General features: G+C 38.4%; 3 protein-coding genes across 9 annotated transcripts; 1 reads left to right on the top strand and 2 right to left on the bottom strand.

Annotated features, from left to right (window-relative positions):
• Positions 1–563: 563 nt before the first annotated feature.
• On the bottom strand, positions 564–2,561 carry chchd2 (coiled-coil-helix-coiled-coil-helix domain containing 2). The gene is made up of 4 exons (XM_077611041.1): positions 2,384–2,561; positions 1,455–1,695; positions 1,023–1,197; positions 564–881 (listed from the first exon to the last, which is right to left on the bottom strand). Exons 1-4 carry the CDS (start codon positions 2,431–2,433, stop codon positions 871–873), a joined length of 477 nt encoding a protein of 158 aa, XP_077467167.1. The 5' UTR covers positions 2,434–2,561; the 3' UTR covers positions 564–870.
• A 68-nt stretch (positions 2,562–2,629) lies between these two features.
• LOC144083307 (protein FAM98C) lies at positions 2,630–7,486 on the bottom strand. 7 transcript variants are annotated; one of them, XM_077611033.1, is made up of 11 exons: positions 7,187–7,486; positions 6,585–6,672; positions 5,931–5,944; positions 5,278–5,401; positions 5,009–5,115; positions 4,680–4,805; positions 4,347–4,597; positions 4,188–4,268; positions 3,990–4,106; positions 3,592–3,738; positions 3,022–3,522 (listed from the first exon to the last, which is right to left on the bottom strand). In XM_077611033.1, exons 4-11 carry the CDS (start codon positions 5,319–5,321, stop codon positions 3,373–3,375), a joined length of 1,023 nt encoding a protein of 340 aa, XP_077467159.1. In that variant the 5' UTR covers positions 5,322–5,401; positions 5,931–5,944; positions 6,585–6,672; positions 7,187–7,486; the 3' UTR covers positions 3,022–3,372. The 7 variants fall into 7 exon arrangements, with proteins under 7 accessions (XP_077467156.1, XP_077467159.1, XP_077467160.1 ...); XM_077611034.1 differs by lacking the exon at positions 7,187–7,486 and adding an exon at positions 6,848–6,971; XM_077611032.1 differs by lacking the exon at positions 5,931–5,944.
• On the top strand, positions 7,277–16,133 carry LOC144083305 (BICD family-like cargo adapter 1). Its single transcript, XM_077611027.1, has 9 exons — positions 7,277–7,635; positions 8,517–8,732; positions 11,594–11,713; positions 11,972–12,118; positions 12,872–13,054; positions 13,398–13,550; positions 14,604–14,716; positions 14,810–14,930; positions 15,387–16,133. Exons 1-9 carry the CDS (start codon positions 7,390–7,392, stop codon positions 15,594–15,596), a joined length of 1,509 nt encoding a protein of 502 aa, XP_077467153.1. The 5' UTR covers positions 7,277–7,389; the 3' UTR covers positions 15,597–16,133.
• Positions 16,134–16,737: the final 604 nt, after the last annotated feature.

Genomic DNA, 16,737 nt, shown 5'->3' with positions numbered 1-16,737 from the left:
CCTAATAGCCTAACAGGGCCTTCTTCGTGTCTCAATTCTATTCTAGTTAAGAGAAAAAAAATGGTGACTCAGCAGGAATTTGTCACTCTTGTGTATGAATGTCCTTAGAATCGATGAGGCAGCATTTAAAATTAAATGTTACCTAAATTTACAGATGTGGAAAGAGAAACAACAATAAACTTGTTATAGGATGCTGTGACTTTATGTTAAGTATCAATCAAGACCATTACATAGTGGAGCAGTTTGGTTATAAGACAGACAAAACACCTCATTGAGATTGGTTGTGCAGCAAAATATTGGTATAATCATGATTTTCCATCTCTTTGTTCATTGGGATCTTGTTGTAATTCCTTTAGCATATTACATCCAGATTTTTATTTGATCATAAACTGCAGAAATGCTACTTTTGATATAAATCATCTTGACAAGAGGACACATTTTCCAAGTTGCAAGCATTTCCTTTGTTACTCTAGGCTGAATTATACTGTCTCCATCAGCATGAAATTGATTCAATTGTACTTAACTCACTTATATAAATGACAATGACTGACAAAAGGTTGAAATCTTGTTTCCACTTCATAATCCAAGAGTTGTTTTTATTTGAAGCAGCACATTGATTGCATGCAGTAAGTCTAATGTTCTGGGAAAAAAAGCCCTATCTAGAACAAGAATTGGCAAAGCAAACTAAACAAATTCAAAAATATATACTTATCCATCAACATGTGATTAGGTGCTGTCTCCTAATGATTGAACAAACCGATATAGACTGTAGATAATTAACTGTGTTTGTCGATCTCTTGATAATTAGTTCATATTGATGTCTGGCAAAGGAGAGTCTCTGCAGGTCTATTTGAGATTTCTGGATGGAATTCAAGATAAACCTGTGGATTAAACAAAAACAGTTCAGAGATTAAACCACATAATTGTACTCCATCTACACTGGAATATGGGGAAAAATGTAAACAGACAACTAGCTACTGTTATTTATGCAGTACTGTTGAATGAGGTCTTTTTATATTTACCATTAGCGAACTTGCACTGCTTGAGCACCTCGCTGAAGCCCTCGCAGAGTTTAAAATCACTTTGGGTCTGAGCGCAGTCGACAAACTGTTTGAGCTCATAGGAACAAGCTTGCTGCTGGGGGTTAGGTTGTTGGTAGGGGGACTGTGACTGGTAGGGTTGTGCCTGGTGGGGCTCCTGATTCAAACATATGCACATCAGAGATGACATCACATTCAATTCAACAGTATTCACAAGATAAAGTTGAATCCCAAAATTATAGACATGTTGATTCCATCAAACATTACATAAAAAGTTTTACAAGTCTTAAATTTGACCTGCAAGTAACACATGAGCTTTACCAATATCAATATATCTAGGTAAGGCTACTACTTTACATCTCCATATTCTATGACTGATGATTCAAGACTGTATATGAAGAGATGTTTATGGACCTGGTATGTGACATCTGGCCGTGCAGGCTCTGAGCTTCCCCCACTGAAGGCTCCAGTCATCGCGTGGCCAAGGGTATGCCCGACGGCAGAACCCACTGCTACCCCAGCAGCAGTAGTCGCCATCTGGGCAAACATGCCAGGCTGCCTAGGTGCTGCCGCCGGGGCAGCCACGGCGGCCGGAGGCGCGTGCATTGGTACAGGCGCGTGGGAAGGACGGGGCGGAGGTGGTGGTGGTGCCCGGCTGAGGAAAGATTGACATAAAATGGTCAAACAATTGCATCTGAACTATGGTATCATGATGCCAAAATGTAATGAAAAATATCTGAACAAGTCAACTCCAATGGTTCACTTCAGGTCATTTTCAGCCATTTTAAGAACTGGTAAAGTGCTGTTTTGTAACTCAAATCATGATTTCCCACGAATCAGGTTCTATAAAGATGGAAATTAGGCTAAAATCTTACATTTACATAAATATGTTCATTAATATGGCTGTCCCTTATTAAATAAATCCAACTCAATATCAAGTAGTGGATAACATCAAATACGATTACCGAACAGGGATTAGTGAACAAGAACTAGCAAATGTTTCCTCCAGTATAGCTTTTAAAATACGCATGACGGATGCGAATATTCTATATTAAGAAAAGAAATAACAGCACTTTTGTCAATTTTGTAACTGTACAGCGATTGCTAGGGAATTTGGTCTGACCAACGACATGACCTTGATGGAAGTTTTTTCAATGTGACAAAAAGAAAAACAAATTACACTCAAAAGGAATAATTCGAGAATTCTACAACTAATAAACGATGGTGAAAATAAAATGTTCCATCAAATGGTATACTCAGCAGTCCAAGGGCACGTTTGCTTATCTGACGCAACTGTCACGTTTCGTAATAAAATTCCTATTCCCTAACCTAAAATGTTATACCTTGCTGGAGAGGGCATCCTCGATGTTCTGCTTCTGCTTCCTCGTGGCATGGTGTCAAAACTTAAAGTTCTTCTTCAAAAATGTGTTGTCTGGTGTTAAATGTGGGCTCGCTACTGCGTGCGGCTAATGCTTTTATCAAGTGACTAGCGACCTTTAGCTATTCCGGAACCTTCTGTGTTACATCATTTATCTCCCGGGTAACTTCCGGTGGTGTTAGACAAGTGGACTTACCGACCACATTTAAAAAAAAATTAACATTACGCATTAGGTTTTCGGAGATAGCCCAGTGGGGCTAGTGGTCAGCGCGTCGGCCTCACAGCTCTGGGGTTCTGGGTTCAAATCCAGGCAAGTCACATCCATCTGTGTGGAGTTTGCATGTTCTCTCCGAGCCTGCGTGGGTTTCCTCCGGGTACTGCAGTTTCCTCCCACATTCCAAAAACATGCATGGTAGGCTGATTGGACACTCTAAATTGCCCCTAGGTATGGGTGTGAAAGTGCATGGTTGTCCATCTCCTTGTGCCCTGCAATTGGCTGCCCTCCAATTCAGGGTGTCCCCCGCCTCTGGCCTGGAGTCAGTTAGGATGGGCTTCAGCACCCCCTGCGACCCTAATGAGGAAAAAGCGGTTCAGAAAATGAGATGAGATTTTCAGTCATCTTTTTAATGATACAAATCCAGCCTACATCTTAAGCATCTCTACATATCATTTGTAACCGAAATGATAAATAACAAAGAAATGCCTTTGTTTTGATTCAGGTTTTATAAATTTTACTGTGAGTGAAAACTGAATACAAAAATCAGACAGCCCCTAAAATAAACCCCCAAAAAATATATGGGGTCCTACACCTGCACACTACAGACAAAATGATTGAAAAAATAAAGTACGAGGCATACCATTCCTTAGAATTAACTGCAAATGCGATTCTTTAATAATATTTTAGCTTTTCCACAGAGAAAAAAATAAATCCTGCAAGATAAATAGGGGTACATACTAATCCCTTTTCCCTCTCCTCCCCTTTGGATTTTTATGCCATTTCTGATGTCCACCACCATGATCAGATCGTCGCTTTTCCCAGGCAGGCATGGGTGCCTCCATTTCTCCTGGTCGTCCTCCGCGGTCCGGTACGTGACCCATCATTTTCTACTCAGCATAGGAAAGTTATGAAGCTTTATTTTCAATTCCAAAAGGTAGCATTGCTAGTGGTTTTACCTTGTACACATTTGTACTGGTTCCAGCTTTGATTGGCTCAATGCAGGACAGATCCTCTCTGGCAGCCAGTAGAAGTGGGAGGGAAACTCTGGACAAAACTGTGATGGATGCAAAGGGAGGGACCGAGGCAATTGCTTCACTACGTTCCTGTAAAGGGATTTCTGTCATGAGTATCATTTAATGGAAAGAATAATTCATGTCATTTGCAAAGGCATTCTATATTCTGGTGTTGGGCTTGTTATCCGAATGCAATCATTCATTTTCTGTTCAAAAAGTGAACAAACAAAAGCAATTTCGGCGTAACGCTGCTTGTATCGTGAAAAAAAAAATCACAATTCCAATCACTGGTAAACTGAGGCCCCCTTTTTGCCCTTTAATTCTAACTAGGAGATTCATACCTTTTGTTTTTCTCCCCACGCAAACGACTCAAGTGAAACCTGGAAGCGTTTGACCATCATTTGCTGTCGACAGCTGTAGTCATGGGTTAGGACTCTATTTATCTTTTCCAGCTGAATCTATGGAGCACAGAAATTAAGATTCTTTTTTTTCTTCAGGAAAATGACAGAAAAAAACTGGAGAATTGACACTTGGCATACCCACTGCTCTGTATTGAGGCTTGTGTGCAGAAGCGGGTTTGTCATGGCTTCACCAGGAAGACGAGCAACTTGTAACTCCGCCTGCATTGTAGTATGCAACTATTATCTTTGCAGCTTGCAATGGTTCAGATAAAAACTTTCTTCGGGGCATTGGCTCACTTTATGCAGCACATCGGGATACTGAGAGGATGCATCCAAGTTAAGAGCGTGAAGCACTAATATCCACTCTGCCTGCAGCTCAGCCACCCTCAGCTCATTCTTTGCATAGTTGCCTTCTTTTTCCGGAGAAAATGTTGTCATTTCCTCCACTCTCTGCTCTTTTGCAACATCGTCACCAGCAGGTTCATCCTCAGAATGAAGCTCTTTATAATTGATTATATGTGCCGCTAGTAATTCTGACACGAGGAAGTCTGCAAAGATTTAAAACATCAGTTTAGTCATTTCTCACATTCAAGTTAAGGTATTGAGACATGATAGCATATTTTTTCTTACCGGTGATTTTGTTAAGGGTGGTGGGCTCCAGGATCTCGGAGTCTAACCCAGTAAAGGGAGAGTGTAAGTTGGACAGAATATTTCTCAGCTCTCTCACTAACACCGCACTATCTTTCCCAGTTGAATCTGCAGTGTACAAAAGAAGCTTTTTATGGGCACATTTTGGAGCAAAATTCCATATTTGTAGGTCTGCTAAAGGATTAGTGAGTAAGATGTTGTATGTGTTGTGTTTTAATGAGTGATTGAGTTATATTTTCCTTGTATGGACCTGTCCAAAACAAAATATTGATCACTTGAAATGTTTAATTGCATTGTTTGTACTTTAATACCATGAAGTTCTGGACACACAGTCTTGAGTTGGGACGTGAGCCAGTTTAAAAGTGGGCATGGAAGTTCGTCACACATACACCTCGACAAACAGGAATCGCTCATGTACCTGTTCAGGTAATAACAAAAAGGTAACAAATATTTCATTATGGAACACGTGAAATAAATTTAAACCAAGTTTATGATGGCCATTTAGTACACACGCTGAACGACTGTGGCAATTTGAATTGTAACTGATCAGAAACCAAGCATGCGGCTACATATGACTTACCCTAACGCCTTTATTAAAGATATGACTCCGGCATTCCGGTCCATTGCTATTGACAACAGTTTTTGCCGGAAAGTTGGGAATGAAGCTTGTTCAGAAGGGCTCAGATGTTTATTTACACCACTTCCTGGTTTCATAGAAAGGATAAAAATCGTTGAACATTGCCACCTGCTGGCTGAAGAATGAACTGACAAGAAGTATAGCAGGAGTGAATAATTACGGTAAACATATTTATGAGGAAAAAAGCTGCTAAAGCCATAAATATAAAACTAAAAAAAACACATTAGGCGTCTGTAATATCTGTATGTTTTGTATCTTTATATGTTTTGCACTGGTTGTAACTTTGTCAGATTTACCGAGGAACCTCTGTTAATGAAATAAACAATAGTTTAATATAGCAAATTATTTGTTTAATTAGATTCCATAATAGATGATCAATAATAATCAAACCCAAAGTGACACATTTTTCAGGCCACTATATGTCTCTGCATTTTTCAAGAGGAAGATTTGTTTGAGTCTGGTGGTAATCACTTATAGTGCATAAAGCTTAGTGGTATGTCATGTTCTTATTCCCCTTGCACAGCATCATTTGCTTCATACATTAACTGAATACTGTAAAATATACTTTTAAACTGCAAAATGTGGAGAATGGTTACCTCAGATCAGCTCCCTGCACAACCATGACATTGATGAGAAACAAGGACAAGAGAAAATAAATGGAATTTATCTCAAAATCAGGAAAGGCTATTAAAACAACTCACACACAGCTAAAAAAAAAAAGGCTGCATAACTAGCGTTGATGCACTAAAGCTCATGTGTGATTGCAGGCTCCAATCTGGGACTATGCTGCCATATGTGCTGGTGCTTTGGTCCCAGTGACAACAAAGCTGTGCCATGCGTCAGGAAGCGCTATCTTTTATTCTCCTGGCTTTGCCCCATCTCAATTAAATACCCTGGGGGGTGACCTCTGACCCCTGGCAGCCTCCCTAACAATGCAAGCAGACGCTGTTCTCCCCTTGGCAATCTTGATCATGTTTGGAAAAGCTTTGTGATTATTTGTAGCTTACTGACCAGAAATGATATACACTATGATGCTATACTTTCTATGTTTGTATTATAATGTGCAAATTCAAAATTAAAGATGAACTTTCTTATTCGACTTGTTGTTTTCCTACTTTATGTATTATTATTGTCTTTGTCCGTTGAATAATTTACCCCTAAATGAAGGCAGGATGCACGCACGGGGCTAAAATCTATTTTTTTGTATGGACAAACATCACTCAAAAAAAAAAACATTGTAGCAAACTCACCTTGAACGGGTGTTTAGTTTACACACTTTTTCTGCTCCAAGATAGGGAATGTTGGATTTTTTTTGCAGAGTTTTCCTGTGTTGTTGGCCTATAAAAAATACACATATAGATATTTTTGATTAAAACAACTGCAATGGCCACAAGCTGATTGTTTGTTTGGAGTATTTCATTTAAAAAATCCACAGATACATATAGAGAGGAGAGAAAACATATGCACACACACACACAAACACAACAGCCACTATTTAAAAATACATATTTACATTTTAAGTAGTCTCACACTGTGAATTAAAGTTGCCAACCCTTATTTAGAGTTTCCTATCAATGCTAACCTATTCAAGAACAGGTAGAGCTACTATACAAACCCGACACCAGGATCTCACCAAGAATCAAACATGTTAATTTCAAGATGGTGCCTGTTATGATATTATAATTATTTTAATCATAAGAAGTCTAAAATTAAAAAAAATCCAGAAAAAAATATTGTTAACGACAATAAAGAGTAATTGAAATTATTAGTTACATGATACTTTCCTCCGAATAGATCTGCATTATCTTTAATCATTTAATTACTTTATTGTTGAGATGGAAAGGACGCTTACCGTTTCTAGGTGACGCAAGCAAAGCCGACGCCCTGCGCACACACACAAAAAAAGTCAGCTGCAGATGACAATTATGCAAAGCACCCCCCCTCCGCCCCCCACATATGTACACCACGATCAGGTGTCATGGTACACGCTTTTTGTGCGCGCATTTCGCCTAACTGCGTCTTTTCCCGATACTTTGCAATAATCAGTCAGGAGTCATGAATCGGCCATGCGAATGGGCTTTGTCAGCCAAGCAAATGAGCCCGTATGAGGAGCTGTTCATAGATTACGCCGAAGAGGAAATTGTCGATTACCAAGACTCTGGTCAACTTGTGGTCGCTTTGAAACAAAAGGAGGAAGAGGTTATTTTGGCAGCCCAGCTGGGGAACGCGTTGCTTCTGGAAAACCGTCAACTCAAGGAGCAGAGCGACAAAATCCACGAGAAGTACGCAGATAGACTTGAGGTAAGATTTTGTTTTTTGTTAAACAAAGACAAGGCATATGTTATGTTTTGTCTTTTTGCGGGGATGTACTTATGTTGTATCGGGATCACAAAGTTGACAAGGCATATGGATTCAGTTCTCGTCTTTTTTCTTCTTGTCTTTTGAAAAAGACGCGGATGATTTTATTTCCTTTGGATTGGTATTAGTGTAGAAAAAGGACGCGCAAAAGTATGTGAAACTCTTAAAAAAATAGAAATAAAAAGAAAGAAAAAAGGGAAAAAATGAAACACGACACTTTTAACCTCATCAGCACTTATTTAACTAAACCCATTAAATTGTAAGTAATCTTTTTCTTAAACAATAACCCTCTAACTCAATATGAATAATGTGTCTTCCACCACATTAATAGGTATTGTGTTACTTATTATTGTGAGAGTGGTTTAAAATATTGGTGGCGTTATTAAAAATAAAGGGGGGGGGGAGATTAGATTTGAGCAGTTGCAGTATCAGCAGATTTTAAAGTTCTCCCTTCTATGAATTCCAACCAAAAAAGCACTAAATATAAATTTTCTTAATTAATTAATTTAGTTTTTAAACATGAAGTCACATTTCGATTGATTATTTTTCTACATTGTGTATACTAAACAACTTAAAATCCAGTTAGAATAGTGGTATTAGAAGGACATTAAGAATTCCTGAAAGCATTCCAGTTCTATAGTTGAGCATTCATTTTTAATTTTGTGTAGCAGGGAAGAATGAAGCCTTAGCTTCTCTTCTGAAACTTCTGCTCATGCAACCCAATTTCAAATAAGTGGAAGATGGCTAGATGGACAGTGAATTGACATGTTTACGATGCAATTCTTTATGCCACCCTACCCCCACCTGCCCCCTCTCTCATGTAGGAGCTGGAACAGAGCAATCACAAGCTACGCTTAAAGTTGGAAAACTGCCAGTCTCAGTGGGAGAGTCAGGTGGGCTACCTGGAGAGAGATGCGAGAGATTTGAGTGCTCAGGTACAGCAGCTCACTCAGGCCCTCAGCCAAGCTGAAAGGGACAAGACACAAGCTCAGATGGATTACACTGAGAACACACAGCAACTGAAGGAGAAACTCAACTCAGTGAGTACATCCCCTGCCCTAAACACACACAACACACACACACACACACACATTAACACGTTGTGTGAGAGAATATTTCACTTGTGTCTACATAAAAGGCCTACAAGGTGATCCAGTAACAACACATGCAAGCTCCAAAGAAGATAAGACAAGCACTGACCCAGTCCCCCACACATTGACACTTTGTTCTTTTAAAGCTCTCTGCTATCAGCTTGACACACAAGGCCATGCACACTGCTTCAGTTTTTCTACCCTCACAATACTTAAAGGATGTTTGTTTTCATTCAAACTATAGGGACGGATTTAGCTGATATTCAGTAGTAAGGGTGGGCATTCAAATAAATGACGAGGAAAGAAGGAAGATGAGTTGTTCATTAATCAGGCTATTGTTATTTTGTCAGACTATTTGAATGCACTCTCTATAGATGCCAATGTTTTATTTAACCGAATACTTTTCAATGATTTTCTATCTCAACCAATATTCTAAACATTGTTGGAGTTAGTGTTGATCAAATTGACTCTAACGTGTTGTTATATCTTTAATGCTGGTTTACATTAGGTGCGAGTTCTACTCTATCAAGCATAAAGTCTGAAACATAAATAATAAGTTAATCGAAGATCTGAACTTGTATAGATGTATTAAGTATATTTAACATGTTTGTTTTTGATGGCTGTATTATTTAGTATTAAAGTACACAAATGGCTTTAATATAAGCGGAGCTATCTTTGCTTCTCAGCAAGCATGACCTCATGGAAAATTATCCTTGGTGGTAATATAGTTGAATCGGTGTCATACTATGTGGTCAGTTAAACATTAAGAGTTAAGATGTTAAGAAAGCGGTATTTACTGAGAGGGTAATTAAAGCAGTGATGTAATTTAGGACTTTTTATCACCCCGTAACCAAGTTGATTGGACTTTGAAAACGGTGTATTGTTCAACAATATTAAGAGTTGGTGTACATCGACACAAACAGTATTCTTATAATAAAGTGTAGCTTGTACAGGAAAAGAAAAGCAATGTTTTCTTTTTCTTTTGCTCAGTTAAAAATGAAACCAAAGTAACACCCATGTGTCAAGGTCCACAGAATAACAGACTGAACTATGTCTTTCCTAGAAGTGACTGAAGAAACTCGATCCCTTAAAGAGGAGGAAAAGGCCAATTTAGATAAAAAAAAAATAGATAAAAAAATGTTGAATGCAGAGGAAGTGGAATAGTTGATTTGTTTTGCTTTAGATATGTTCTAAAAAAAATCAGGATACAGAAAGTGTTGAATGAAATCTCTTAACCTGACCTTGGGTGAGTACAAGCATACTTTTGTAGTTTGTGTGGACAGGGTAGTGCAACAAATTGATACAAACATGGTGCAAAAATAATGTTTGCGATGTGCTTTCTCTGTAATGTTTGTATTATGTCTTTTGAACTAATGAATTAGAATAAGAGACTTTTTGTTTTGACGAAGAATTGAGTGGACGTGCTTGCGTAGAGGGAGTAGCCAACCAGATGCGAACAGGAAAGCATAACTGCACTCTTCAGGAAATGTTTGTGAGAAAACAATGATGTGTTACATAGCGCAGCAGTGAAGCTTTAAACAATCTTTTAAGTGTTAAAAAGTATGTGATAAAATATGAGGGAGAGTTTAACCACTCTTCTGTATACAGTGTTCTACTAATTATTTTATCTGAGGCATCATGAGGAGCAGCCATAAAGTTAATGTTCAGTTGTGTGAGGTTTTTGTTTAGATTTTGGAATTTAATATGTTTCGGATTTTAATAATGTATGGAGAAGAAATACAGTACATAAATCTTTCTTTTGTTTCTCTTGATGTTGAATGTAAAAAACTCAGGACATTATCCCAAGGGAAACTAATCCTTTTTTGTCAACTCCCTGTGGGATCTAGTTGCAACTTGGTTTATCATCTGGTCTACTGTATTTCATGGCTTTGCTTGTGGACTTGTGATGGCCTGGGGCCTTGGGGGCCATTTCATCCCAGTCTTTGTGTTTCTAACAAATAGCGTGTTCTCCCTCCACTTCACTTTGCTGATTCTCAGCGGGTCAGTGCCTCTATTGTGAGATGCCTCTGTGTTGATGAGACCAGCCGGTAATTGTGGCATCCCCAAGAATCAGACTTCTCTTCCGAATTGTGCTTTTGCAAGCTTAGATTTGCTTTTCATCATTCTCTGCTATGTAATTTACTACAACTATTACCTATTGTATTTACACGGCTGTAGCTGGAGGGATAAGTCAAAGGTTTGTCGGTCAATCAGTCGTGTACACTCGTACCTTACTTGCCATAATGGTGCACAATATTGCTGTCAAATATTGCATGAGGATGTCGCTAACTTGACCAAGACCTCCTCCTCTGGTTTTTATATATGCACTGTCATTAATAATTACACTCATACTTATTCTGTCTGTTTGTATTTGTGGCTCCTTTGCTTTTTTCACCACATTTTATTAATCCATCTTGAGACAAGCTTTTTCTTATTTTATTTTTTACATTGACGTATTGTTCCTTTGTTCCTTCTGGAGAATGTTAAAGTGTTTCTTTCAATTATGAACTTAAACAGGGAACAGCATGAGGCTTCTATTGTGCTGAGGAATGCAAGCATACAAACAAAGTATTTAGAGCAGAGGGAAAGTACGGGGGCCCTGAGTACTTATAACTTCTTTACCTTTACAAATGTGAACTCATCACATATTTATAGTCAGGGAAGTTAAAGGCACATTTTATATCTAAAGACAACAAATTCCACTTGTCCGTTTATGCTTGCCTCCATTATAGTCCCCATCTTTGAAACAAAATAGGCCATGATGTTAACTATATAGCAGGTAATACAAATTAACTGTATCCTCTCTACAGGCAATGGAGGTGGAGAGGGTCTTGTCATGTGAACTGGAGACCCTTAAACAAGATGTGACAAAAAACTCAACCCTCACCAGGGCTCAGGATGAGGAGCTAATCAGTGTCATGAGAGAGCAGGTAAGCAAATATGTGATCAAATTAGGGAGCAGAATGGGTGTAAATATTTGTTTTCTTTATATATATACATATGCATGGCTCTTGTGGAATGTGGAATTACATTAAAATGTTCTTTTGAGGAATCTAAAAAGATCCAGGGCTTGTCGAAATTAGTTAGTACCCAATGAGTTTCTTATGAAAATTGGACCTACTCACTGATAAGTATCTTTGGTTATATCAAAGGAAAGTCAAATGGTTTTGTTTGTGCTGTGTATACAGGTGTTGCGCCTCACGCGACGGGAACAGGCTCTGGAAGAGCGTTTAGAGAGCGTTTGTCAGGAGAATGCTGAGCTGAGAGCCAATTTAGCCTCTTTGAACGCACGTCTGGCTATGCACGAGCAACTGCAACAGCAGCACAACCAGCAGGTAGGTGCACACATTCACACGAGGATGTTTAACGTAACACTCATGCAATTTTACCAAAGGGCACGTAAAACCTTGGTCTAAGTGTTTCTCAAATGTAATCCAACACTGAAGATTATACTTAACTTCCATTAGTAAAAGGAATTCAGACTTATAGCCCCCACCCCACCTCCAGGCAATTGTGGTTTCTGCTCATTCTAGTTTCTGAAACTTCACCTGCAGGTGTAGATTCCACTCATTCATGAAGTTTCACATTTACTGAAAGTAGGAATCTGGCATGTCAAGATTTCTGTCTCGCTAGAAAGTATCTGAGTTTAAAATAAACGCTGATGGCCTTTGGTCTAGACTAGAGAAATTGACCCATCTATTCTAAACGTTTTAGTTTTTAAAAGTGGTCTCATTCAGTTAGTAAAAGCATAAAAGCTGAGTTTCCAGCTATGAAAATGTTCAGTTTTTTGAATGGAGATGTACTAGTTGCTAATGTTCACTATAACTTTCTGTAGTTTTACTTTTGCTTTCCTGGCATCTATACCCTAGCAATCAATAGACGTGGCCTGTAGTAAATTATCCTTTTTTTTGCATTGTGTACTGCTTTTAAACTTAAATTACTACCACTACTAGAATAGTTGCTCATGTGTTCGAACCAGTAACACTAATTGTGTGTTAAAATATTAAGATAGTGATTATTTTTCAAGTGAAATTACTTTTAAGCATCAAGTTTGTGCATCATGTTCTCACTTGTGTTGTTTTTGTCAGCTTACTGAAGCATTGGAGGAACTCCAGGTAGCCCGGGGCCGCTCCCAGCAACTTCAAGCACAGGTGGAGGATCTTGAAGAACAGTTGTCCATTCAAGAATCCAAAAGTGTTGTAAGCTTTGGAGATGTGTCCCTGCTCTCCGAGCTGGACATGGCTGACCTAGGAGGAGTCAGTAAAGAAGAGGTATGAAAAAACAGCGTGTCCTTTACATTACCATAAACATTTAAGTTCGTTTTTCAGGTTTTTCTGGGTCCATTCACTTTGCCTTGTGTGTCTGTCATCTGAGTAACTATGTGTGGATCATTTAATACAACCACATTGGAGTGTTTCAGTGGGGAGACACTGTTATCATATCTCCTAGTCTTTGTTTATCCTTTCTATGTCATGTCACCTGGAACAATGTATACTTCCTGAACTGGCTGCCACTAGTTGCAGAATAAATTCAATATTCGAGTTCATATGTACCTGGTGTATGCTTTTTGGATTGACTGTTAACCTAATGTCATTTTACTCCTTTTAAACATAGCTAATGGAAGAAATGGGGCTGATCCTTCAGTTGCTGCAGCCACTGACTGAGAAAACTCCAACACGTGAAGATAAAGATGAGGAGAACCTAAAGGATGTTCTTTGCCAGCTAAAGACTGTGGCCCAAACTCTGACACAGACATCTGGCACACAGGTGAAAAAAAAACTTTTTTTATCAGGCCCTCTACTGGCCCAGCAATTAACCACACAGCAATCGTGAACCACCTACTTCGCAAAAGTCTTCCTCTCATAGAAAGAAAACTGACAGAATCCTTTATCTGCAAAATAATATGCAAAACACAGAAAAACTCCCTTATCAGGATTAAACCTTGAACTGAACCAAGCAACCTTAGGCACTGCATTTTATAGCTTTATACCAACGCATCTACACTGGAAGTGATCTGCACTATTTTACCATTAGTAATGATTAACATTTTAGTTTCTACTTCAATGTAGTCATCTATCCATCTTCCATGCAACTTAGTATTCCTGAAAAATGTTGGACTGCTGTATTTATGTTGATAAATAGTTTTCCATGGGAAGAAATAATTTGACAAATCTGCACAAATCACAAATAAGCATTGGTCATAACACAGATTTTTTTTAGCCTTAAAGTTCCGCTGCATTCCAGATTTTTCCAGGTTGCGGAAAAATAAGATAACAACCAACTTTATCATCCAGAATTAAATCAGTTTTTTCCTGCTCCCTGCAACTTTTTTTTGTTGCTATTATGTAATCTGACATTACAGTACTTCTACCTTTGTTCTCTTCATCTGAGGAATAATGGCTAATCTTTTACAATCTCAATAAATGCTTATATAAGCCTTTATTAAATGCAAGCGATCTTATACTATGTACCCATTTCCACAATGTGTCCTGGTTAATATGCCAGACCTTGCGTTTGCTTTGCAAATCCGATAAATAGGCCAAAATGTCAAAATTCCTTCTGGAGGGAAGGTTCCAGCGAATGCCTTGCTGCCTTCCAATCTCTTCTTTCAATCTGTATGCAACAGGCTCTGTTTTCACAATGAAGTGTGGGAATTTGAGCTCGGGGGATAAGTTAGGAGATCATTTGACACAGTGTTGCTGTGGGGGGTTCACATCTATAGTTATTATCAAAAAATCACCAATAGCAGGCCATTATTTTTTACAAAAAAAACAATAGCGAATGAACATATAAAGCATTAAAACGGTTTTCTCCATTCAGAAGTTGCAACAGCAGCAGGAGAATGCTGCAATGAGGCAAAAGCTGCAGAGGGTCAAAGAGCAGGCAGAAGTCGCCCAACAGGCCATCAAAGACCGAGATGAAGCCATTGCCAAGTCAGTCATCCTTAAGACTAAATCTCATTAATAATCTCTTGAATTAATAAAAAGTAACACAGCATGGATGGACTGTCTGTACATTTGTTGCAGGAAAAACCTGATGGAGGCTGAGTTAATCCGGAGTAAAAACGAAATGATGTCTCTGAACAATCAGTTGCTAGACGCTATTCAACGAAAACTGGAGCTCTCGCAGGAATTGGAGGCCTGGCAGGTAAACTCCCATTTCTATTCTCACATGGATTCCCTTGGGCTGTAAGAATATAATAAAGCTACATCCATTTAACACATTACATGCATTTTTTGGTTTTGCTGTTGTTTTGACAGTGACTATCATTTTTGGGGAAACATCTCTAAAAACAGGGTGTGCATGTACAATGTGTACAGTCTGGCAAATGCAGATTAGGCAACGTACTGTGGTAGCATTTGTCCTGGTAATATTTATCTTCGTGTAAGGCAGGGGTCATCAATGGTGGTCCTCAAGGGCACCTATCAAATCTGTATTCCATGTTCCGTTTGAAACAACTGGCTGTAGGCGACATAAGTGTGTTTTGGATTAAGAGATAGGCATTTGTTTGGTAGAAGATTAAGAGGCATGTATGTACCTAATTGGATTCATATTTTCTTTCTGGATATCACTCCTCATTGGGGGTTTTCTCATTGCTATTAGGACGACATACAGATTGTCATCAACCAACAGCTGAAGTCGCAGCAGCAGTCGGAGCAGCTTCAAAAGAAAATCACCTCCCAAGGAATGTCTTTCTTCCGCAAGTCCACCCGGACCGCTTTTCCTTGGAGTGTAGATGCCAATCAGGACAAAGCCCAGCCTCCTTGGCGGGAATGGTTAAGAAGAGGAAAAGGGGCATCATATAATAAATGAACTGCGGGGCTCCCACCTACATGAGGACTGTTTGAAAATTATGGAGAAATGGTGGAGACTTGATTAAAAAATAAAACTGCCACACAGACTACAAGTGAATGAGCACACTTTAAAGTTAAAGCTTCCTATACTGAGACCAATCCTGGTAAGTGTTTTTTCTTATTTCATTTCCAATTCTTATTTGGTTAAGAATGTAAATATTGTTTAAATATTCTGAAGTATTTTATTTTGTAATCATCTGTGTTGAGACTATGTGGGGTATTTCAAGAGGTTCAGAGAATAAGAACAAAGTAATTGCAGTACTTTTAAAGTTAGTTTGCCAACTGTGGCAAATATAAATACTTCTCAAATGTTTCCAGAGAAGAATACTGAGACAGCCATTACATTTGCACTGTATTGAATTTGTATGCATTGCATTTCATATTAATTTATGTAAAAAAACATTCAATATGTCAACCTTTCTGTTTACCAATAAGAATTCCACATGACTGCAATTAGAAGAGTTTCTCATAGTCATAAAGCAGTATAACCAATAAACATTTTTAGTTTGGTTATAATTAGATTCAAGTACATTGGTGTATTTTGGAAAGTTTCATTATAATTATTGCTATTATTGAAGTTTTCATTCAGATTGTTCAAATGTTTCCCCTGTGCTTACCCTCTAGGGGGCGTATTTGCCTTGCATATGTTGTAGCAGTGAGGTAGTGCAATGAACTGTGTGTGCAGTATTAGCTCTGCATTCCTGATTTCTGCCAATATGATAAAATGAATCAGAATCTGAACACAATTAATAGCTAAAACTTGTGCATTAGTTTTTCTCATAATGGATTTTTAAACATATAGATATTGATTTCTTTGGCCTGGCTGCTGCACCCATCTAAAATAAAATGACTTTCCCAAGTTTTTGTAACCAGCCAAACATGCATAAACGATCTGTTCATATTTTGACAACAACAGTAATTTCACGCAGTGCGTCAGTGTGCAGAAGCAGCCAATTTAACTGACTTGATTGTTTTTTTTAGGTTTTTTTTTAGACCTAATTTGAAATGTAAACATCTCTACTAAACCACGACAAACTGGTCTTCACGCCTACAATGATTTCACTGTATTTTGTTTTGGAAACAGACGTTGACACTTCAGA

Source organism: Stigmatopora argus, chromosome 10, assembly GCF_051989625.1.
Source record: "Stigmatopora argus isolate UIUO_Sarg chromosome 10, RoL_Sarg_1.0, whole genome shotgun sequence".
In the NCBI taxonomy this organism is placed as follows: domain Eukaryota; kingdom Metazoa; phylum Chordata; class Actinopteri; order Syngnathiformes; family Syngnathidae; genus Stigmatopora; species Stigmatopora argus.
Note: the sequence above shows the minus strand (reverse complement) of the source record. Positions and strands in the feature narration are given on the sequence as shown.

Coding starts and splice junctions, on each gene's coding strand:
- chchd2 (XM_077611041.1), bottom strand. CDS start 2,433: ATGCCACGAGGAAGCAGAAGCAGAACATCGAGGATGCCCTCTCCAGCA. Junction 1,696..2,383: donor AGGATGCCCTCTCCAGCAAG/GTATAACATTTT, acceptor ATCTTTCCTCAG/CCGGGCACCACCACCACCTC. Junction 1,198..1,454: donor GGCCAGATGTCACATACCAG/GTCCATAAACAT, acceptor TGTTTGAATCAG/GAGCCCCACCAGGCACAACC.
- LOC144083307 (XM_077611030.1), bottom strand. CDS start 5,411: ATGAAACCAGGAAGTGGTGTAAATAAACATCTGAGCCCTTCTGAACAA. Junction 4,107..4,187: donor GCCTCAATACAGAGCAGTGG/GTATGCCAAGTG, acceptor TGTGCTCCATAG/ATTCAGCTGGAAAAGATAAA. Junction 3,739..3,989: donor CGTGGGGAGAAAAACAAAAG/GTATGAATCTCC, acceptor ATCCCTTTACAG/GAACGTAGTGAAGCAATTGC.
- LOC144083305 (XM_077611027.1), top strand. CDS start 7,390: ATGAATCGGCCATGCGAATGGGCTTTGTCAGCCAAGCAAATGAGCCCG. Junction 7,636..8,516: donor AGTACGCAGATAGACTTGAG/GTAAGATTTTGT, acceptor TCTCTCATGTAG/GAGCTGGAACAGAGCAATCA. Junction 13,551..14,603: donor CACAGACATCTGGCACACAG/GTGAAAAAAAAA, acceptor TTCTCCATTCAG/AAGTTGCAACAGCAGCAGGA.